Source organism: Cavia porcellus, unplaced genomic scaffold, assembly GCF_034190915.1.
Source record: "Cavia porcellus strain 051 isolate PalLab524CR breed Dunkin Hartley unplaced genomic scaffold, mCavPor4.1 scaffold_27, whole genome shotgun sequence".
Lineage (NCBI taxonomy): Eukaryota > Metazoa > Chordata > Mammalia > Rodentia > Caviidae > Cavia > Cavia porcellus.
Window position 1 is genome coordinate 38,066,366 of NW_026947510.1, and position 24,398 is coordinate 38,090,763.

A 24,398-nucleotide genomic window follows, 5' to 3' on the forward strand; every position below is an offset into this window, starting at 1 on the left:
AAGGCTGAATTCCTGTTAGCTGAGACACTTTCTACAAGCAGGTGGAATGCAGGAAGACAGAACAGCACAGGAACAGTAGGCTGACCTAGGAAAAGGAAGGAACATCCAGTCTGAGGAGCTGGGTTTAGTAGTGGCTAGGGGGTGTGAATTAAAGACACCCTGAACCCCAGAGGAGGACATGCCTTGGGATAGAAGGTAGTTTTACATAGCTTATGCTCGCTTTCTTCAGAAAGGACAGGGCTGAGAGTCTTTCACATCACCATGAATGCAGGCTAGGGGTGGGTGAGTGCCCTGGTTGGGTCTGAAAATCATCCTGAGTCTGCCAGATATATCACCAACTCCATGACCTGCTTGGGGGGTGTTCACATGAGGCACTGACTGCTTTAGTTCCCTGGACAGAGGCCCATTCAACTTCTCTGTGACTGCTCCTCCTCAGTTTAGAGTTGCCAGATAAAAGAATGCTCAACCACATTTGATTTTCAGGAGAACAATAAATAATATTTTAAGTAAAACTATCTCTCAAATATTTCATCAGGATATACGTCTACTAAATGGGTGTTTATTGTTTAAAATATAAACCTGAGTGTCCTGTATATTTATTACTAAATCTGGGAGCTCTATCTCAGCTGAATTTTGTAAAAGTTAGCAAAACCCACTAGGAATCTTTGAAAAAGTATGAGCTCAAGGCTTTTCAGGAGCAACATCAATAACTGCCTTTCAGTTGTGCAACCATCACCCAAATCAATTTTCGAACCACCTCAGGACAAGTATCCATTAACAGTCATCCTCCCCATGTACCCCAATTCCTCAACCTCAGAGCTTGTTAAGCATTAATAGACTTTGACCCTATTTACATGCTTACTTTGAACATTTCTTTATAAACTGAATCATACAGTATGTGGTCTTTTGTGTTTTGCTTCCTTAACACACTGTTTTCAATGTTTAAACACATGGTAGTGTGTAGCTGTACTTTACGTTTTTTGAGACATAGTCTTCCTGTACCACTCAGACTGGTTTTAAACTCCTGGACCCAAGGGATCATCCCACCTCAGCCTCCTGTGTTTCTAACGCTCAAATATTCCTTTACAGTATATGTAAAATTGGTCCCATTCCCTGCTGATGTACATTTGAGTTGTTTCCACTTTTGCCCATTATGAATCATACTATTAAGAGAGAATATTTTTGTACAAGTTTTTTCATCATTAAACTTTCATTTCTCTTGGATATATCCCTAGGAATGGTAATATGGTAACCCTTTAGTATTCTGAGGAATTGCGAAATTATTTCCCCCCAAGAGCTTAATGTTCTTATTAAAAAACAAAAACACCTGGATTCAGTGTTTCCGCAGCGTCCCACGGAAGGGCTGCTATCACAGTCCTACGCTCCCTCTTCTGAAGTCAGGGCTCTCAAAACCAAAACATCACACCAGGCGCTGGAAGGAAAGCGCAGTTTCGCCTCCCGCTTGGCCCCGCCTCCTAGCGCTTGCTGACCACAGAAAAACCGACACCCCCAGCAGAGGCCATCTGGACGTTGTAGTTCTCTTTCCGCACACCTTCGCAGAAAGTGTGGAAAAAAGCCTACAATCCCCAGAATGAACCTGTTCTACGGCGGCCGACTGGGCCATTCCGCGTGAGGCACTCCCGCCCTCTTCAGTCTCGGCTGTTCTCCAGGGCGTCTGTAAACACCCCAGAGACTGTCATGGAGAGGGAGGCGGCGGCGGCGGCAGCGGCGCAGGGAGGCGTTTTGGGCCACTTCCAGGGCCCGTGCTGCCATTCCTGAACCGGTCCCCGGACCCCGTGACTGTGGCATCAGAAAGCTAACTGTTAGGCAAGAGGAGGCAGCAGTCAGAACCCTATCCCCTTCTTCCCGGGGTGGGGGCCGGGCCGGGCCGGGCCGGGCCGGCCTGTCTGCCGAGATGGATGACAGTAAGGTAAGTCTTGAGGTTTGCACGCGCAGCTGCCGTCGCCGCCGCCGCCGCCGCCACCGCCTGCTTGTCGCTAAGTGCTAGTCCCACCGCTGAGCCTCAGCGTGAAGTCCATGCCAACACCCAAGAAACACCTGCCCTAGACATCCCTGCGCCTACCCAGTTAGTGCCCGTTGGTACCCAACCCGAACTCCGGAAACACCGGGGCTGCATTTTTCCTGAAAGGGGCCTCTCTTCTGGAAAATTTTCACTCTTAGGGCACCCCTGTTTGCCAGCTTTCCTATGGAGTACAAACCCTCGTCCTTGACCTGCCTAGTGAGATAAGAAACTATCGTGCCTTTTCTTTGTGCCCTTTCTTCTCTTCCCATGCCGTCTCCAGTTTTGCAGACCTGAACCAATGCACCTTTGAACCAGTCCAGTTCCCCTTGACGATTTCCTTTTCTCTTGGGATTCCTCACTCAATGCCCCATTCATATAAGTTGTTCACTCCCCTTCTGAGCTATTTTCCTGTGGTTGGTTGAAACATTGCTAAGCTCCCGTTGTTATTTGTCCAGAGGCTGAACCTAAATCTCCTCTAAAAGCCTTCTCTAAGGAAAATGGTGAATTTCTTCTTGTTAATGTACCTTAATATTAATTTCTATCACACTTTTCTTGTCCAGTGCATCTAGATAGTGTGCATTATTGGCAAATTCATATAGCTGATCTATGTATAGCCTATTTTTGTTTTTAGATCTGCCTACATTAATGTTTAGTTTTATCCCATGAAGATAAGGATAGTCAGAGACTTGCTTACTGATGTTAAAGAGTTAGGCTTTCTTAAGGAATCAAACTTTTAAAATTTGCCGATTTTTAAAGTAGAAATCATACCTCCCCTCGGCTTTTCAAAGTCTACTTTTCCATAGTTTCTGGCATACTCTTTGGGAGAACTTTGCCCTTCGTTTAGGTGTCCTTTTATAATTCTGCCTAACCAGTAAAGTTTTGCTGCTGCCAAATTTTTGTTTCATACATCCTCAGAACAGAAAAATTTCCGATTTCTCTGTGCTGCTTTGGTCCACATTATCTCTTCGTCTTCATGCAGAAGGCTCTAAGAAGAATGACAGAAGGGAAAGCCCAGTCCAGTATTCTAGAATTAGGCCCTGATTGCTTGTAAAGTAGCAAACCCCTTGGTATTTCTAAAACAGAAAGGGGGAGTTCCCAAAGTTTCCCAGAAAATAATTTTTCATAAAATCTTTGGTAGCTAGATCTCCGTGTTAATTTTGAAATTAAATATTGAACCCATTGTCTTTCCCAGAAAATAGTAATTTGTAGCTGTTTAAGGATGCTGAAAGAACATATTTTTTAGTTTTCTTAACTTGAAATTCCCTACTTAATTTTCAGTTGTATCCTTTTCAGAACGCTGAAGCATTTAACAGCTTTCTTAAAAGTCAGTAATCTCAAATTCAGTCTAAGAGAAGCTGATAGGCTTTTGAAGTATTTACTTACCTCTAAGATCACATAGAGTTTATTTCTAAAGTTAGCAGATGGTATTGAGAGTGATACAAAATCTCATTTAGTATTGTACTTCATAGAGGACAAAGTACTACTGGATAGTAGTGATTGATTTGAAGAGTGGTGACATGAAGGAGATTGCCCAGATGTATGTGAGCTTTATCAGTGTGCTCCAGTTGAACAAATCTGCCAGAGAAAATATACACTAGCAAATGGGAAAAAACAAGGGAAGATAGATTGGGCACCTAAAATGAAAGGCTTGGGAAAGTACTAAATAGCAGAATCAAATACTGATTTACTGGAATAGATGTCCTGTTAGGCTAATTGAGAAGGAAAATTCCAGGCTGTTTACCTTTTTGGAGCTTCCGCTTCCTTATCTTTTTGTTTGTTTTGTTTTTTTGATCTAGGGTTTCACTACATGGTTGAGGCTAGCCTTAAATTCCCTATTTGGCCCTGGCCAGCCCTAGACTTGCAGCAGTGTTTCTGCCTCAGTCTCTCCAGTGCTAGGATTATAGGTTTACAGTACCAAACTCTGCCTCTCCTTCCATATCTGTTAAATGATACCAATACCTTCTTTGCAGGCTTTGGTGAGGATTAGAAATGAGCATATTGCACAGGGAAATAAGTATTTTGTATAGCTAGAGCAAACTTTCTAAAGAAGTCCAGATAAATATTTGTGGGTCATATGATCTATGTTGCAGTTATTCAACTTTCATGATTCCTGTTTATGAGATCAACCACAATGAATGGACATAACTGTGTAAAACTTTCTGGTAAAACTTTACTTATAAAAACAGAAAGCAGTTTAGATTTGGATTTCCAGCAGGACAGTGATTTATGAACTGAGCCTTGAGTATTAATGTGGTTAAAGACAAGGACAGAAAGATAGATATCAGGAGCTAGATTAGGATATGTCTGGTGCAATAGGTTACACTTTGGAGTCAGTCTCTGTACTAAATCAGAGTAAGCTGAGGATGCAGCCCAGGAATTTTGAGTTTAACAGCTCCCCAGCGAGTGACTCATGTTTTTTTTTTTGTCATTTTCGTTTTTATCGGTACCAGGGATCAAACTCATGACTGCCTGCTTGCAAGGCAGGTGCTTATGCTGCTGAGCTAAATCCCCAGGCCCGACTCATGTTCTTAATGAATTTAAAAACCAAGGCTATAGATGTTAAAGGTTTTAAAGCAGAGGCAAAACCAAATTTGTGTTTTTTTGTGTTTTTGAGGCCATATTTGGGTGAACTGGGTCAAGACTATCAAGACTAGAAGCAGATAGTCCTGTTAGGAAAAAATGCATTGTGACATATGACCTGAGTTCATATCTCATTTCTACCTTTCATTAATATTCTGACCATATTATTTAATCTCTTCATAATTTCCTTTGTTTACATATAGGTTGAGGACCTTGTTGAATTATTGTGATAAAAGTATATATATATATATATATATATGTACATATATATCTCTCTATTTCAGAAGAACTTGGTTACATAATGAGTTCTTAATATGAGACCTTTCTCGGTCCTTCAGAAAAAGTCAGATTGCTCAGAAAAACGACCTGGACTTTAGACCATGTTAGACACTATTACAATGTAGGTTACATTTGATGCAATGTGTATAAAATTCCTCAAGGGCAAACAATGTAGAGAAAAGACTAAATGAGACTGAGCTTCCCCCACATCTAAAATGACCAAAGGAGACAGGACTAGAATTTAGCAAAATAAACTGAAAAGGAGAGAGAGGAAAAAAGTATTTAAGGATAGAGAGGTGCAATGTGAGATGCAGAAAAGATCAAGTAAAATAAATAGTGAAAATATCCACTGGATTTGAAAAAAGAAATTCTTCTAGCAAGAAGAAGGGTAGAGCAGCGCCTGGTTCTAGCTCTAGGTACTCAGAAGCAGAGTCAGGAGGATAGCCTGAGCCCAGGAACTCAAGGCCAGCCTGAGCAACATATTGAGACCCTTGTCAATACTTGCATAGTGTATACTTAACCAGTCTACCTAGCCAGCAGAGGCAGTTTCAGCAGAGATAGGGCAGTGGGCAGAATCTATCAGTTGTAGAAGGCCTGGGTGGGAAAGAAACAGAGACAATATAGTTATCTAACTGAATTTGTACCATTTCAGGCATTGCTAAAGTATGTGTAATATTACAATTAGATGAAATTATACTTAGCTCTAGCTTTCAAAAAGAAGGGGCGGGGTGCATTAAAAGAGGAGTGGTATGAGTTAACTCAGGGTAGAGATGCCTACCATCTCTGCTTTCTGTTTCTGACTGGCAAAACTGGCAATAAGGTTAGCACCAGGAAGAAGTGATTAGATACTTTCTGAAGATCTGATAAATAAGAGAAAGCACCTAACCCGTAGCCGTGAAGGAAGTTACAGGAGTCATAACATCAAATAATGAGGCCTTTATTTGCTTTGTTTTTTTCTTTAAAGTGGTAAAGAGCAGCAGCAAGGTACACTGCTCTGCTTTTTAATCAGTGGGAGGTATCGTTTCACTTTGTGTTTTTAAGAAAGATGAAACAAGCCCTCCTGCTTTTTTCCTGTTTTGGCTGAAACTGCTGGTACCACCTACTTCATGTAAATATGGCAATACCCTTGGACTTAACAACCTGCAACTTACAAATTGCGGTAAGAATTAGAGTGTTAGGGTGTAAATATGCACAAAGAGATGGTAATTAGAGTTCTTAATTGATTTTTTAGATTTTATATCTTTTCAGATTTTATAATCCTTAAAACAATTCACATAAATTGTTCTGGGTTGTGATACCAATTTAAATCAATTTCAAAATGCCATTAATTTTTCATTTTATTATTTATTCAATTGGCATTCTGTTTAGATATTTTGCAGTATTGGGAATCAGACCCAGGAGCTTACATATGCTAAACCTGTGCTCTGGTACCGAGCTATACCTTCAGCCCTCAGGTACGACTTTTTTTTTTGTCTTTTTGAGACAGGGTTTCACTATGTAGTTCAGGCTGGCCTTGAATTCACAGGAAGCCTCCTGCCTCATCCTCCTGAGTAGGTATTACTTTTTTCAGTGAAGAAAATATAGGGAAGTAGAGTTAGGAAAAGTGAAATTATACATTTGTGAGTGGCCCACACTTGTTTGGAGGTAGTAGGAATGGAAAGGAAGAGAGAAATCAGAGATTTGATCAAGGAATGTACTAGCATGACTTCAGTGGATGGGTATGGAGAGTCGCAGTAGCAGGGTGGCTCAGTGAAAGTATCTGTTAGTGAACATTCTCACCTCTCCACTTAATTGAGTGCCTCAAATCAAAGTGAGTTGGAGGAAATGAGTGACTGTATAGCATCAGTGCCACAACGCGTGGAAAGCATCTGTCAATTTTAAGCCTTCTCCAGATTATGAGAGAATGTGGAGGAGAGTAAGATGCTTGATATTAGCAAGTTACATTTGGACCAGTTGTTATGTTGCAAATCTAAGGACTTGGGTTCTAGTCACTCTCTGTCATTCAAAGTCTCTAGACTAAAGCGTCATCAATGGAATGATCACATACACAAATGTACACATGTGTGTATACATATGTATCCCTCCACCCCCAGCACTCTTCTAAATGTCCATGATTACTCTACAGTGTTCCTGTTTGTTCTATGTCTGCTTCTTTTCACTAGTCTGAATGCATTAAGAGTAGTGGTCCCATCTTCTTATAATTATATTCCTAGAGTTTTATTATATTTGGGTCAAATTTGGTATTCAATAAATAACTGTTGAATAAAGGATGGTTTTTCCTCTTTCCCCCAAAAAGATGAGGATAATGGCACTTACCCTAGGAGGTGGTGTGAATAGTATGAGATCATCAGAGACAGGCTCACTGAAGACCTTGTTCCTAGCGAGTGCTTTCCCACAACACAGCATGAGATGGCCCTGAGTTTAAGTTTTTATTCTGTCCCCCGCAAACTGGATGTAAAATGACCCAAGAATCCTTAGCATAGAATACGATTTAATCTGGATACTGGAGGCTTCCTTGTTTCATTCCTAAAGACTAGGCAACTGCAATCATGTCTCCTCTTGCTGGGAAAGTTAAACCTGTCCACTGTGAAACGGGAGCCACCTATAATATCTTCAGGTTTTGCAGACTGGTTTCTTTCTTTGACTATAACAGTTCAACTTAGAATGACTGGAAAGTCCCTTCTTGGGTAAATCTAGTAATTTTATCTTAATTCCCAGCCTTTTGAGACTCATAATTAGAACTGTTATGCTTTTCCCCTTCATAATATTCTGTCCTCCTAAGCCTCTGTGTCATCTTTTTGGGGGTTTTGTTTTGGTTTGGGGTAGAACCCAGGGACACTCAGCCCATGTCATGTCATGTCATGTCATGTCATGTCATGTCATGTGTCAACAGGGTCTCCCTGACTTGTTCATGCTAGCTTTTAATCTGCTGCCTTAGTTTCCTGAATAGCTGGGATTACAGGCTCATATGCGGTCTTCCATTCTTCTATTCTTTTGGCATTAAAAAGAAAATTTTTTTATTAGACAAAGTCTTATTTGTAGTTCTAGCTGTTTAGTCCAGGCTGGCCTCAAACTTATGATCACCCTGCCTCCGTCCTTCCAAGGTCTGGGAATATGGGTATGTGGCAACATGCCTGGATCTTTTTGCTTTTTAAGGCATACTAGGCAATCACTTAAACAAACAAACAAACACAGCTTTCCTAAAAGGTAATTCATGACTCATAAAATTTACTTTCACAATGTATATAATTCTGTTTTTTAGTATGTTCACAGAGTTGTGCTAGTCATCATTAATTCTCCAACATTTTCATTATCCCAAAAGAGATAGTTGCAAACAAACCATGAAACACCCATACTATAGAATACCATTCAGCAATAAAGAGAATGAGTAACCACACAGAAAGACATGGAGGAGTGTTAGGTACATTCTGCCAAGTGAAAAGACCACATACTATATGATTCTACCGATAGACATGATGGAAAAGGAAAAACTATTCAGATAGTAAAAACATCAATGGTTGTCATGGTTCTAGGGGAGGGAGGGAGGAATATACAGAGCACAGGACTTTTTTTCTTCTTTTAAGACAAGGTCTGTGTAATTTAGATTGGCCTTGAACTCACTGGGTAAATCAGGCTGGCCTCAAATTTGTGGTGATCCTCCTGCCTCAGCCTCCCACGTGCTGGAATTACAGGCATGTACCACTACATCTGGCATACAGCACAATATTTTAAGGAGAGTGAAACTATCCTGTATATTTCTGCAGAGGTGGACACATGACAGTGTGTATTTGGCAAAACCCATAGAATGAATGTCAAGAGTGAACCCTAATAAAACTATGAACTTCAGTGACTAACAGTAAATCAATTTAGTTCATCAGTTTTAACAAATTACTATGTAATCAAAATGTTAATGGAGGAAATAGGGTGAGGAGAAGTAGCACATGGGAGCTGTACTTTCTGCTTAATTTTCCTGTAACCCAAAATGCCTATAAAAAATAAAGTCTATTGAAGAAAAAGTCCCAAACCCATTAGGCACTCTTTTTTTTGAGCCTTTTGAGATGAGTGAGTGTGCTCCTTTAGTCCTTTTTTCTGTTCATATGGCGTATTATCACTAATTTCCAGATATTAAATCAACCTTTATTCATATGACAATTCCCTCTTATTTATAAAGTATAACATTGTCTTTATGATGCTAAATTTAGTCATCCAGTGTTTTATCAAGGATTTTTCCATACATATGCATAAATCATATTGTTCTGTAATTTTCTTTGGTTCTCTTTATTAGGTAAATATTGATCTCATTGGACCACTTGGGAAATGATGTCTTTCATTTCTTGGAAGAATTTGTGAAACATTAGTGTTTCTTTAAATGTTTGATTGAATTCATCAGTGAAATCATCTGAACCTGGACTTTAATTCAGTCTCTTTATAGTTGTTATAGGTCTATTCAGATTTTCTGTTTCTTCTTGAGGTGAGGTCGCTCCCACCCGTATACCCAGTACTGGGGGTTGAACTGAACCAAAGGCTTTTGCACTGAGCTACATTCTCAGACTTTTTACATTTTTTTGGAGACAAGGTCTTGCTAATTCACTCAGTTTCCCAAGTTGGGCTCAAACTTGGAACTCTCCTACCTCAGCCTTTCAGAGTACTGGCATTTTTCTGCTTTGAAAAGGAATTTGCCCATTTTATGTAGGTTATCTAACTTTTTGACATTTTTCATTTATATTTCCTTGTAACCCTTTTTTAAAAATTTCTGTAAGATTGGTAGTGATGGCCTCTATTTTGTTCAGATTTTAAAGTTTTTGAGTTTTCTCAAGGTTGACCAAGTTTGATTTTTATTGTTTTTGAGACAGAGGCTTGCTATGCTGTCAGGCTAGCCTCAAACTCATGGAAATCTTCTAAATTCTGGGATTATAGCCATGTCCACTATTCTTGGCATTTGTTGATTATTTTGTAGAACTTTCGGCTTCACTGATTTTCTCTGTTGTTTTTCCATTCTCTAGTTTATCTCTGCTCTAAAATTTATTATTACCTTCATTCTGCTTGCTTGCTCTGAGCTTAACTCAGTCTTCTTTTTCTAGTTTCTGAAGCTTAGGGCATTGATTTAAAATGTCTTTTTTTCTTTTTTTTTCCCTCTGCCTTCACAGTAGGCTTTTATTTTTTAATTTGAGACAGGGTCTTACTAAGTTACTAAGTTGCTCAAACTGGGCTCAAATTTGTGATCCTCTTGCCTCAGCCTTCCATAGTACAGGGGTTATAGGTATGTGCCACTGTGGTCAGTTTCTTTTTTAAAATTGGTGGCACACCTCACTCTAAGCAGTGCTTTTGTTGTATCCCGTAAGTTTTGGTATCTTGTCTTTTGCTTTGATAGATGCCAAATATTTTTAAAATTTTTTCTTGCGATCGTAATCATAACACAATCTTGCTTTTTAAAAGTAGTCTTCTGGGGGCTGGGGATTTAGCTCAGTGGCATAAGCGCCTGCCTTGCAAGCAGGCAGTCGTGAGTTCGATCCTCGGTACTGATAAAAACGAAAAAGACAAAAAAAAAAAAAAAGTAGTCGTCTGATTTGCATTGTAATCACAATCTTCTCTGATCCAATGATTGTGAACAAATGAAAAGTTTCTTATCTTTTTATTCAGTACATTTTATTATATATTAAGAATTATATAACACTTTCAGGGGTTTACTTTCTAAAAGTCATGACATTTCGTTTTAGTTTGTCTTAGAAAATGTTATGAACAGGTTTTTAACAGAAAAGTACTAGTGTCTTTATTTTCATTTGCTTATAATCAATAGCTTCTAGCATTTTTAACATAGTAATGAAGATAGTATTGGAGAAGCTCTACTGAAGTCTGAGGTCTTTCATGTCCTTCCTTTCTGAAAGAAGTTCTCAGGAAGGTAAGAAAGAGGCAGAGGCTGGCAGGCTTCTTTGCTTGGGGGTAGTGGGTGGGTCCTCTGAGAGTTTCCCTTAGCACCTGCTGTCCTCAGCTCACAGATATCTTCTGGGGTGGAAAAAGAAGTAAAATGGATAGGAGGCCGAGAGGCACACTGTTTTAAAGCTAGCTACTTAAATTTTCATGTGGTTCTGTGTCAACAGAAATAAATACAATTAGAACAAGAAAAATTTCAATATTTGAGTTACTTTCCTGGTTTTCTTTAGAGTTTTATATCGGTGCACAAAAGTCAGTACTGTCACTGAGCCATAGTAAAATGCTTCCTCACAAATTAAATAGGAGGGGGCTAGGAGACAATGTGGTTACATATGAGTTTGTGAGAATTTTGTGAATCAGGAGGAATGTTTTTTAGCCCAGAGATATTTAAGGGGTTTGTGGAGTTGATTTCAGTTTTAGCTGCTGGTTCTAGGTTCCCCTGTCCTTTTCTCATTCTTCGTGTCTTGTGAAGCACATAAAGTTCAGGTGTTCAGGCATCTAGTGTACTAACCTACGTTTGTATAATATTCTTTTCTTTATAGAGTGCACTTATATAACTTTTACACTCAAGATTTACAATAATCCTCTGATACACATGACTTTCTTGAAACCTGGTCTACTTATCAGACTTTAACTGGCAATAGCCAGCTATGGTGATGCATGCCTGTAATTCCAGCACCTGGGAGGCTGAGACAGAAGGATCACTGTGAGGCCAAGGCAGGTTTGGGGTACATAGTGAGTCCAAGGCAGTTTGAACTACGTAGCAAGACTGTCTCAAGAAAACACACACACACACACACACACACACACACACACACACACTCTCTCTCTCTCAAAAAATATACACCCACAAAACCAAACAAAAACCACAACAAAACAACTCAGACTTTAACTGGCACCAAAAGCAAAAAAAATTCACTATATTCCTAAAGAAAAATTGAGCTAGAAAAGCATGGGTTTTTAAAAAAATATAATTTATTAGGAGGTGGCACATAGAAACCCTGGATTCATTTACTATGCCTTTCTAATTTAAAAAAGGAATAAAATAGTTCTAATTCAAATATTTTGCTATGGTAAAAACTAAACAAAGGGTTATAACTTTTGTTTGATTGTTGTGACTCTGCTAGATTTGTTTCAAAAATCAAAGAAGCCTGTGAAGTACATTATGTTCTTTTGCTGACTTTCAAAAGCAGCCACTCCTGAATTAATTAAAAACAGCAATACATGAGGTATTGGATTACAGTATTGTATGACTGATGACTTATTTTACTGCATACAGAATAGCTGTAATTATCCTATCCATTTATTTCACAATAGACATGAGTTTGTATTATAATATATTGGCTTGTTGTTGTTGTTTGTAGTGCTAGGTATTGAACCCAGGGCCTCATGTATTCTAGCCAAATGCTCTATTGCTGAGCCACATTCCCAGGCTTATTTAATATATTGCTTTAGAAAAACCGTAGCAATAGTAAATTTAATGCAGGGTAACTTCAAAATACTGTGATGCCACTGATGAGATATAAGCATAATTTAAAATTTTTCAGTTAGTAAGATTTGGGTTAATGAGACCGTCCTGCAATTGCTATCAATAACTGAATCTGAAAAATTTTCCTGACAAATATATTGTTATATTGGAATAAAAACATGATGATGCAGACTGGAAACGCTTTTTGAAAAGTCGAAACTTATTTGATGATAGTAATAAAACGGCTAGCTCATAAGATGCTGGTAGAAAGGACACTGTTCTCCTGCCACCCACCCCAGCCTGAATCTGTCTCATCTCACAGCCACCTATACAGTGCTGGATGCAGCGGGTTTGGTAAATGTGGCTGGTTCATATTTAAAGATTTTTGTTGTTGTTGTTGTTGTTTGTTTTTTGTTTTTTAGTATAGTGTACTGATCTAGCCTGTGTGAGCCTTTGGGCTCATCAATCTCTGGCAAAGAAGGAAGGAAAATTTGGACTTTTTTTTGTTAACCTAACCATTATACTTAGTAATGATTTTATCTCTATAGGCATACTTAGCATTGTTGGTATATATTAATAATTATTAAACAAACAAATACAAGTCAATTTTATTATCTAAATGAAATTGACCCTTGAAGTTTTGTTACCTGAGGAGATTTCCATGTTTATTTCAGTGACTTACTAGCATTTGAGTTTTGCTTTTTCTCCCTTTTCAAAAATTTTTTTTTCTACAAACCATGCACCACAATTTATTCAAGTGGCTCCCTTATTTGGATGTTCTCAACCTTTTGCTCTCACAGGTAATGCAGCAGTGCACAAGCACATATGTCACCTTCCACATGTGCCAGTGTATCTGTGTAAATCCTTAGAGGTAAAATTTTATTATTAAAACAGATGATATGGGCTTTTGTCATTTTGATAGCTGTGGCCAAAGTACTGCCCAGAGATAACTGATTGTAACAGTTTATAGTCCACTTGCAATACTGGTACTATATTATCACTTCTTAAGTCTTTGCCACTTTACATGTGAAAATGTAATCTTTGCATGACTGTAGTTCATATATATACATATTTTATATACATATATACAAGGTCTCGCTATGTAGTTCAGGCTGGCCTTGCACTCACTACATAGTTCAGCTTTTTTTTTTTTGGTACTAGGTATTCAACTCAGGACTTTGTGCTTGCCAGGCAGACGCCTGTGCAGCTGGCTTATATTCCTTAGCCATTAACCTCATCTTGAACTCAAACTCATAGAGATCCTTCTGCCTCAGCCTCCTAAGTTCTGGGATTATAGGCATGTACCACCATGCTTGGCTTTTTTTTTTTAATGATTTTTAAATATTTATTTTATTGGTACATGTTTGGAATATGTAATGTTTACATTTATCTTACATCTTACATACAACAAGAGTTGCATCTTCTGATTTATAAATGCCTTTATGTCTTAGCAGTATTTCTGTTGGTACACTTAAAGTATAAAACTTGTATTCTCTGAAGGTTTGTTGTTTTGTTTTGTTTTTGAGACACAATTTTACTATATAGTTCAGGCCATTCGTGGATTCACTGTGTAGCCCAGACTGGTCTTGAACTTACGATCCTCTGGCCTGAGCCTCTCAAGTACTAGGATTACTTAAGTTTCATTAGTTCTGTCTCCTGCCTTTAATAATTGTTTGACTTTTGTTTTTCCGGTGCTGAGAATTGAAACTTGGGCCTCATGGTGTGCTAGGCAAGTTGCTGTACCACTGAGCTATATGCTGTCCCTGATTTTTGTTGTTCTGGAGATGGAATGAAGGTCCTCACAAATGCTAAGCATGTGCCCTATTATTAAAATAAGTGTACTTCTTTGCAGGGGAACTTTTTTAGAAAACATTTACCTAATGTATAAATACAGATTCCCATGTTTAAAAATTCATCATCTTTATACTTACATTTTATATAAAAAGTGGGGGAAGATTTTAAAGCTAAACAGTGGGGAAGATTAAGCTACTTTGCTAATCACCTAATATTGTGTCCAGGCAGGTAAATGAATAATAGATACTGAGAGGATGTTCTTGGGGCTCCCTTAGGGGCACACGGAAATCTACTGAGTCAGCCTAGGATTATAATTACAGGCTTTGAAAGGCAGAAGAGAATTACTTTGAAGATTTCAAGGACTTCCTGTGTATTCCTTTGGGTTCAGAAAGTCTTAAGAGATGACAGATGTGGTGCACACTTAGAACCCCAGCACTTGGGAGGCTAAGGCAGGAAAATCATTGTGAGTTCAAGGCAGCTCAGGCTAGGCTACAAAGTGAGTCCAAGACCAATCTGAAATGCATAGTGAAAGCCTGTCTCAAAAAAAAAAAAAAAAAAAAAAAAAGACAAAAAACCCCAACAAACCTCTGAGGAGAAAATTTATAGCTAAATTATTTAGAATACATATTTATTAATGTGTATATATAAACAATCTTACATACATGTTATATATTTTTTCTAACTGTAAATATTTAAAAATCATGGGCCTGGGATTTAGCTCAGCGTATGCCTGGCAAGCGCGAGGTCATGAGTTTAATTCCCGGTCCAAAAAAAAAAAAAATCACATGCCTGCAATCCTAGCTATGAAGGAGGTTGAAGTGGGAAGATTGTTTGAGCTCAAGAGTTCGAGTCCAGTCTGGGCAACATAGTGAAACTCCCAGCAGTTAACTAAGAAGTTGTGGGTTTATTTTACTTTTCAGTGCTAGGGAATCATGCATAGGGCTTCATGCATGTTAGGCTAATGCTGTACTACTGAATTAAACCTCCCGAGCCCAACAAAAGCTATTTATAATCACACCTTTGAGGGAGCTCCTCACTGATCTTTTTAACCTCCTTTCTTCTGTGTACTGTTTTACATTGAGACTATAATGAAGTTACAATTTTGAATATTGATTTTTTTTTTTTACTTAGTATACTATTTCTCAAGGCAATAAAAGACTTCATGAGCAAATATTTATGGTGATTTTTTAGTTTTTTATTACTCATTTCCATATCATTTATGAAGTTTACTGTTAAACTATTCAAACTTTATTATCAAATATATAATAGAAACTTTATTATATGTCTTCTGTCATCAGGGTAGTACTGCAGGAATCAGGAAAAAAGCAAAGCAAACATCCAGAAGGCATTTGATACGCTTATGCTTTCTTAGTTCAGTGCTTTCACTGATTTATAATTTGTAAATATTCACTTTGCTAACATGCCATAATAGTCACTTTACTGTCTAGTAATCTAAGAGAAAAAATTAACTCCTTTTCTCTCCTACTGCAGGTGGGTGGAGGCAAAGTAAAGAAGCCTGGCAAACGTGGTCGGAAGCCAGCCAAAATTGACTTGAAAGCAAAGCTTGAGAGGAGCCGGCAAAGTGCAAGAGAATGCCGCGCCAGGAAAAAGCTGAGATACCAGTATTTGGAGGAGTTGGTATCTAGTCGGGAAAGAGCCATATGTGCCCTCAGAGAAGAACTGGAAATGGTAAATTCTTGCAGTAAATGCATCAAAAAAATCAATCTCCATTTAGCAAAGAAATGCACATTAAAACATCAAGATATCAGCTTTCAGCCATCCACTTAGGCAAACAACAGAAAGAATATTAATCTGTTAGCCAGGATGTAGGCAAAGACATTTTCATGCAGAACTTGGGATCAGAGTGGGCATGACTATTTCATTGACCAAAGTCTCAAGATAAAAGAAATGGAGAATAACCCAGGTAGTGCAACAATGGGAGATGACTCAGTAAATTATACTCTTCATATAATTGCACTTCTTTCTAGTCAGTAAAATCACAGTGCACACTCAGTGCCGACTGACAAAAAGATGTTCATAATGTAGTGAGGAAAGCAGCATAGCAGTACTGTAACTGTCCAAGGTATGATACCATTTGCTTTAAATGAACTTATTTTTTTTCCATGTTTTATTAATTTGTTCATTCAGACTTTGGGTTGTGGCTGAGAAATATAAAAAAGAGCTAAAACAATTAAAATCCCATTATTAGAGGCTCAGGAAGGAGGTGAAAGATAGGAGAAAAAAGAGATGGTATTACCATGATCATTACAAATCATTTTAAAACAGATTACCTCAAAGTTTTAAAAAGTAAGAAAATAAAGGGAGGAGACACAAAGAAGGATGTGAATAGTGCATATATCGTCTACATACATAGCTGAGTTTTTAGTTGAATTTGTCCTATGACATAAATTTCTTTTTCTTTTCTTTCTTTCTTTTTTTTGGTTTTTGTTTTGTTTTGTTTTCTGAGACAAAGTCTTGCTATGTAGTCCAGGCTGGCCTCAAACTTGCAGTGATTCTCCTGCCTCAACCTCCCAAGTGCCAGAACTATAAATGATTTCTTTTCTGCAGTATAAGCCACTTGGCAGAATCTTTGGTGTTCTTTATCTTGTATTTTTCCGTGTCCATAGTACAGTATCTCTATCATACACCTAACAGTAGTATATATGTCTACTACCTAGTAGATGCTTAGTGAATGTTTGTGAAAGAGAAAATGGAAATTAAAATGTCTTTATTTTGGTAACAAACAAAATACTGTCTGTAACACTTACAAAAATGAGGTAAAATCTAATTAATGGACTGTTTTTAATCTGACCAAAACTTTACTATATCACAAAAGATTCAACAGCAGTTTTTCTAGCCTTCTGAAAGACAGCAGATCTCATACAAGTCCTACATGATTAACAGGTCATATCACAATGTGTGCGATCCTCAGCAGCCCACTCACTGGACTCTAGTCCTGTCCAGGATTTTTACCAGTGTTTCCTGAAATCTATTAACATTTTTACTTACATATACTTTATATATTTCAGTACAAGCAGTGGTGCATGGCAATGGACCAAGGAAAAATCCCTTCTGAAATTAAGGCTCTCCTTACTGGAGAAGAGCAGAACAAATCTCAACAGAACTCAACCAGGCACAGCAAACCTGGGAAACCAGATGTTAACAGCAACTCCTGTGAGTACAGTCTGTGGGAGGCTATGCTTAAGAGATGTATCCAGGTAGGGTTTCTGTTGACATTTTCTTGGTATGTCTTTAAATAAAGTTAGCTGTTGATGTTGTTTGTAATACACTTATAAGCAAATGAAATGATACTAGATTCCAAATATTGTACATGAGTTCTGGAAAAGAGTAACCGATAAATTTTATGGAAATTTAAAAACTAAATAGTGGGAATGGCACTAATCTAGTTGTTGTTAATAATACTAACTTTTGGCTGGAGATTTAGCTCAGCGGCATAAGGGCCTGCCTGATAAGCACAAGGTCTAGTGTTCAATCCCTGGTATCAAAGACAAAAATGCTAACTTTTATTTGAATTTTTTTTGATAGCTTACAAAGTACTTTCACCTACATTTATCTTAAATATTTACTCCAATAATTGTATTAAAGAACTGTATTCCTTGGGCTGGGAGTATAGCTCAGTGGTAAAACATAATTTGCATGTGTGAGGCCTTGGCCTCAATCTCCTGTACCACAAGAAAAAAAAAAAGGATAATTCTCATTTTATACTTTTTGTCCAAAAATTTATGGCTTGGACCAGGGATTTAGCTTAGTGACTGACTGGTAAGTGCAAGGTTGTGAGTTTGATCCCTATACCAAAAAAAAAAAAAAAAAAAAAATTATGGTTTTGTTCTTTTGTTTAGATTGTTAATCCATTGGGAGTATATTTTCTTTATGGTGTAAATTCAGGATCTATGTATTACACATGTGTATATCCAGTTGTCCCGGCATCATTTGTTGAAGAAACTGTCAAGATTTTAGAATGAAGAGGGTAGGTGTTTTCCTCACGATTGTGATTACTCCAGAGCACTTGAAATAATCTGAAGGAAATGTCTGCTCTGGGAATTTTTTTTTTTTATGATGGTGTGGATCAAACCTATAGTTGCCACAGGCCACGCAAACTCTTTACCATTGAGCTACCCACCTCCAGTCCTAATTTTTTTTCCCTCCAATCAGATTTTATTGGTACATTTTAGATATATATAATGATCATATTCATCATAGAGAATTTCTACCTATGCATGATATAACTTGTTTCTTTTTTCCCCATTCCCCTATCCTCCCTTCAACCTCTCCTTCTCTTTATTTATAGAAGCTTTGTTTTAATTTTTTCCCCTGTTGTTTTTTTTCTTTTTCTTTCCTTCCTTTCCTTTCCCCCTTCCCGCTCCTTTATCCCTTCCCAATTTGAACATTTTCTTTCTGTTTCATGATACCTATTATACATTTTGGTCCTTATTTATACTTTTGGTTTCTCACACCAGAGAAACAAAGCAAGTATTTATACATGTGTGTTTAATTTATTTCACTTAAGACAATGGTCTCAAGGTGCATTCATTTACCTAGAAATGTCTTGAGCTTATCCTTCTTTGTGGCAGAGTAGTACTCTATTGTATAAAAAAAGCCTACATCTTCTTTATCGATTCACTAGTTGATGGGCATTGGGACTGTCTCCAAGATTTGGCTATTACAAACTGCCATTATAAACATGGGTGTGCATATATCACTATTGTATGATGCTTTTAATTATTTCAGGAAGATATCAAGAAGTGGAATAGCTGGGTCAAATGGGACCTCGAATCCTAGTTTTATGAGGGATCTCCACACTGATTTCTACCGTGGTTGCACCAGTCTAGACTCCTACCAAGAGTAGAGAATGGCTCCTTTTGCCCTACACCCCATGAGCATTTTGTTATTGGTTGATTTCTTGATAATAGCCATTCTTTCTCCCCTGCTCTAACAAAATGTTAACAACATGTCATCTTTTAAAATTTTTTATGTTGGGCTGGGGATTTAGCTCAGCGGCATAAGCACCTGCCTTGCAAGCAGGCAGTCGTGAGTTCGATCCCCAGTACCAATAAAAAGGAAAAAGACCAAAAAAAAAAAAATTTTTTTTATGTAATTGAAGGAATTTGCTTTTTGATAATTTTTATTAGATGAAGTAATATTGGACCTTAATCTAAAAATAATCTTCCTATTGATACTATCTCCTCCCTAATTCATATATTTAAAAACAGAATAACCAAACTTTGTTGACTTTCTTTTTTTTTTTTTGTCTTTTTCCTTTTTATCGGTACCAGGGATCGAACTCACGACTGCCTGCTTGCAAGGCAGGTGCTTATGCCGCTGAGCTAAACCCCCAGCCCGTTTGTTGACTTTCAAAGCATTCTTACAATGGTGAATTTATCGTTTCAGGGTGAAGATCATATCAAAGGATGAAACAGTGATTGAAGCCAATATTCTATTTCCATGAAGGATGAATAGGCACTATTATGCTTCTTGGCACGATGTACTACCTACTGCTCAGTAGCTGTCTCCATAAATCTGCAGTTTGTACCAAAATGTGTAATCATAGGTCACAAAAGATCTTGCTTTAACTTTCAGCACTTAGAAACTTTACATTCAGACCTATGCTGTATTACTATCCATGACATATACTAGGTGGTGAGGCTTGAAAGCACAGTAGTAGAGAAAAATGGGTAAAGATTGTATTTTTGCACCTTAACTTCACATAACTTTATTGGTTAATTTATATTCTTAACGTGTAATTCATGTAATTGTATGTGTATATGTGTTTAAGTGTCTGCTCCTTTCATGTTTTTGACTGCCCTACAAAGAGAAACCAAATGGGCTGATTACTGACTGTAAATTCTCAGCCTTTATGGACCTAATATTATTTCTTTATATTTACTTGAGTAATGTTTATTTTCTGCATGAACCACAATTTCTTCTGTGAGCCATTCCAGCATAAGCTGTGAATATGTATTGACAAATATGTACATTTCTATTTTTTTAATCCATAGTGAAATGCCTGTTTTAAACAATGTATATTACCAAAATCCATCAAGAAAACCCTTAAGATATCTTCTATGTAAAACTTTTGTTGCTGTCTTCTTATTAAACTATATTTATAAAAGTTTGCTAGGGCCAAATCCATACTTGGAGAATTAATCAAATTTTGTTCTTAAGCAAGAAGTAACCTTTCAGGCATTGCAACAGCATACATCACATCGACAGCCTAGAATATATGTATACATATGTGTGTGTTTCTATTGTGTTTCTATTGTGTATTTATATATGCGTATGGGAAGGACAGGAGTGAATGTTCACACACATTTTCTTGTGTGCTTTACTAGATTGGAGAATTTTTCTGAAGAAAATAGGATGAAACTAGCTGCTGCTGAGATTGAGTTTTTGCCTTGAGATCTAGAGCAAAACAAAGGGGCAAAGCAGTGGGCAGATTTAGTGGCTCTAGCCCTTAGCAGATACTTGATGTCTTCCCGAATATGGGTTTCCTTATGAATGTGTCCTACACCTAAAAGAAACACACTGTGGGTGTGCATCTGGTTCAGCCCATGCCTCCACTGTGGAGCTCGGCATTGGTACTAGAGTTGTACACAGCTAGCAGGCCTCAGGGAGGTGTAGAAGGGCAAAATAGTTCTTTGTAGTTCTCAGCAGAGCTGCATTTGCTATCTACCTGACCGCCAAGCAGACTGATGGTTGAGGAACAAAGCTCATATGATACGGACAGATAGACCTAGGAATATTTTCATTTTCCCAGTGAGATGCGTTGTCACTCTCTTCCCTTCCCCATAGTTAAATGAGGAGTCATGTTCTCTGTTGCTGCTAAATTAGAATTGTTCTTCACTCTAGTGAAGCAAATACTTAGCTTCCAAACAAGATATATTTTGTTATACATAGACTGGCAGTTTAAGAGGAGGCACTGTAGCTTGTCTGTGAGGTGGAACATGTGATGGACCATATAGTTTAAGATTAGAGGAACTTTTCCCCCTTTCTCTCAGGCCAGGCTTTTGACTTAGGTGCCTCTCCATAGTCTGAGTTCCTGAAGACCTCTTCTTGTGCTTCGGCTGAAAACTCAGATCTGCAGGCTAGCTCAGTGTGACTACTGATATACCACCAGCCCAGCTTGTTGAATTTTTTGAAATTTTGAGAGATTGGGAGTTTAAGCGTATTTAATTAATGTCTTCTTAGGACCATAATTATTGATATTCAGGCATTCAGAATTTAAATGTTTTAAGTGTAGCTATTTAAATTGTAATTGGGCATGTATTTGCCCTATTGTCTACTCAGTTTTGTATTTTTATTTTGCAAAACAGTTCCCACCAGACTGACAACTGACGCTATGTTGCTTTGGTTCAGTACCTTTTGAATTCCCCAGAGGAGGTCTTTTCAAAGCAAACATTCCAAAATGCATGTGGCTCTTCAATGGAATGTCTCCATTGTGCTTGAAGGATTTCTTCTCTGGTTATAATTGAGTTACAGAGTCATTTGAGCTTCTTCCCTCCTCCCCTAGCATCCTTACCAGAACAGTGACTTTGTCCTCAGGTAGAGGATATGTAATTTTGCGGGGAAAATAAGTTACCATTTATTTATATTTATTCCTGAACCTACTTGGTAATTTTTTTTTTTTTTTTTTGTTTTTTTTTTTGGATACCGGGGATTGAACTCATGACTGTGTGCTTGCAAGGCAGGCACTTATGCCTGCTGAGCTAAATCCCCAGCCCCCTACTTGGTATTTTGGAGTAGATCAAATCAAAAGAATGTTATGATCGCTTTGGGTACTGACTAAACGCTTTGGCCACTTTGAAGACTGTTAATGAATATCCCTAAGACAGCTGGCGCTAACCCCATGCAGCGAAGACACAAGCAGCACGCTAGAGCCCTCGCTCAGCTGTGATGACAGCAAAGTGGTGAGAGAAACCAAGGCTGCCTGCCTGCCGGCCGAGGGAACCCTCTGAGTCAGATTTTCTTTTCCTTTTTTCCCTGAAGAAAGAAAGGAAAGGAGCAAGGAGGTAGGGAAATGTTTGTGTATTTAGATCATTCATATTATTATTTTAGCATCAGCTTCCCATATTTTAGAGAAACTGAATGTAATAAATCTGACCAGGTTAAGTTTTAGGATACAGTTGAAGTGCTTAAATTTTTTTCTATTTTAACCAATCTTTCTGCTACATCTAAATCAGAACTTTCTTTCTGCAGCAAATTCGTATCATTGTTTGCCAGCTAATTGACAGGACTTAGCACCACCATTTAGCATTTTATCTTGTTATCATCGAATTCTGATAAATTTGATTTGATTTATTACAGAAAATATAGGTTTAAACTGAATTTACCTTTAGTTAAAGAAAAATAAAACTTAAAAAAATAAATGCTGTTTTCACAAGAAATTAGTCGCATATTAGTTACATATTTTGTTTTTTTTAAAGGAGGATTGTTAAACCACATGTTTGGGGGCACTGAAAGAACTTTTCTTTCTCTGAAGAGCATTGTACAATTATATTTTTATGAAAAATAAAATGTCTTTACCAGAGGCATCTCAAATTGTCTGTGTTATAATACTGAAGTATATATATATATAAACCTACACTAGTAAAAAGGGAGATAAATATAGATAGAAGAATTAGATCTGGGTCCCTTTTCTCAGTCACCTTGAATTATTTTAATCCTGTGTCTTCATCTGTAAAAAAGGGAGAGAATAACTTTTATAGAGTAATTGGCAAGCTACAAAGGAGTTAGGAGAAATTGCTTGTTAAATAGCACCAAACTACATTAAATTTAAATATTCACATTATGTTTATGTTTCACTATGGTGAGGATTTAAGTCATTAGAGATAAATATATTTAGCTAGTGAATGGGACTGTAATGTTGTAGATATCATATTTCCCAAGGTTTTTTAGCTGTGTTATTATATCCATCCTTGGGATGGTAAAGTAAGAGGCTCTTTTTAGCTGTAATAGCCTTATATTAATTAGGCTAATTTTAAGAACAACTAATTTCCAACTGGCAATATTATCCTGTAATTATCTGCATAAAGTATGTTTTCAGGCTGCTATGTAAGTTGGGTTTTTTCCCCCTATTTCATTTGTTTTACTGAACTACAGACTGGTCATGAATCAGAGCCAGGATTGCCATATAAGGCTGTGCTGATTGTGCACTGCAGAAAGGCAGCCGATTAAGGAGGTAAATGGGCCTAAAATGTAGTTTACATTCCTCTCAACAAATCATGTGTGGAGGGAGAGGCACGTGCCACCTGCTCATCAAGGTGTGAGTGCGCGGCACAGGTCTGCTCACACTCAAGAGGTGGCCTTTGAAATTTGCCCAAAGAGGGTACTGTGCTTAATTCCTCCATTTAGCCAGGGGGTACACCCTTTTTTTTTTTAAGAGTAGGAAAGGTTAATTGGAGAATAAGAATAGCTTCTAAGAGACAGAAGTAGTCTGAAGTAAGTTGCCTCTAAGGCTCTTTGTCAGGAGTAATTTATACAGCAAAATCACAATGTGAGTACAAGGTATGTCAAACTATAGTCAGCCCATAGGATTACAGGTATAGCTGCTTAACTAATACTGATCCAATAGGGAAGCAGGGCATGTAGCAAGGTATATATGGCTGACATCATTAACCCTCAAGGGGTACCTTTATGAAAGAGGATATAGAAAACAATGGTATTTCACAGTTGACTTTTGCTGGTTTCTTAAAGGAGAGCCAATTACGTACATCTCTTCTCAGTTCCATGTTCAGAGATGGTAGGTGGGTATCTTTAGTCAGCAATGGCATAGAAGTACTTACATTGTACATGTCATTTTATCAGGGGAAAAAACCTGCCCTAGAAACACCCTCAACAAATTTATTTTTACATCTCATTGTAAAATAGGTGGCTATCTCTATACCTACTGCAGTCACTGGCAAGAGGGAGGAGCCTAATCATTCCACACCTGAACAAAATCAATGTTCTATTAGCACAGGAGAAATGGATAAGAAGCTATGGTTTAAATATGAAGCATCCCGTAAAGACATTTGTATTGAAGGCTTGATGTCTTATGCAGCAGTGTTCAGAGGTGAGGTCTACGGAGGTGACTGGATCATGAGGACATCAGATTAATCCACTGAGGACAGCATAATTTGATGACAATATTGGGAAGTGATGGAAATAGGGTTTGGAGCCTATTTGAAGAAAGTGGTATGAACTTTGGGGGTTATATCTGGTGTCTGACCCTTTTCCATTTTGACTTTCACCTTTGTTCTGCTTCCTGGCTGTCATGAGGTGAGCAGTTTTCCTCTGCAACACCCTCGTGGTATGATTCTTGCTACA

At 37.8% G+C, this 24,398-nt stretch overlaps 2 protein-coding genes across 3 annotated transcripts in view; one reads left to right on the forward strand and one right to left on the reverse strand.

Annotated features, from left to right (window-relative positions):
* Nucleotides 1-24,398, reverse strand: part of Dusp16 (dual specificity phosphatase 16) — a 177,542-nt gene that overhangs the window by 113,537 nt on the left and 39,607 nt on the right. The gene's annotated exons all lie outside the window — the stretch shown is intronic.
* On the forward strand, nt 1,648-22,624 carry Crebl2 (cAMP responsive element binding protein like 2). 2 transcript variants are annotated; one of them, XM_023565295.2, is made up of 4 exons: nt 1,648-1,930; nt 15,567-15,764; nt 17,105-17,293; nt 19,485-22,624. In XM_023565295.2, exons 1-4 carry the CDS (start codon nt 1,916-1,918, stop codon nt 19,506-19,508), a joined length of 426 nt encoding a protein of 141 aa, XP_023421063.1. In that variant the 5' UTR covers nt 1,648-1,915; the 3' UTR covers nt 19,509-22,624. The 2 variants fall into 2 exon arrangements, with proteins under 2 accessions (XP_023421063.1, XP_005003867.1); XM_005003810.4 differs by having other exon boundaries at nt 1,654-1,930; nt 17,105-17,249.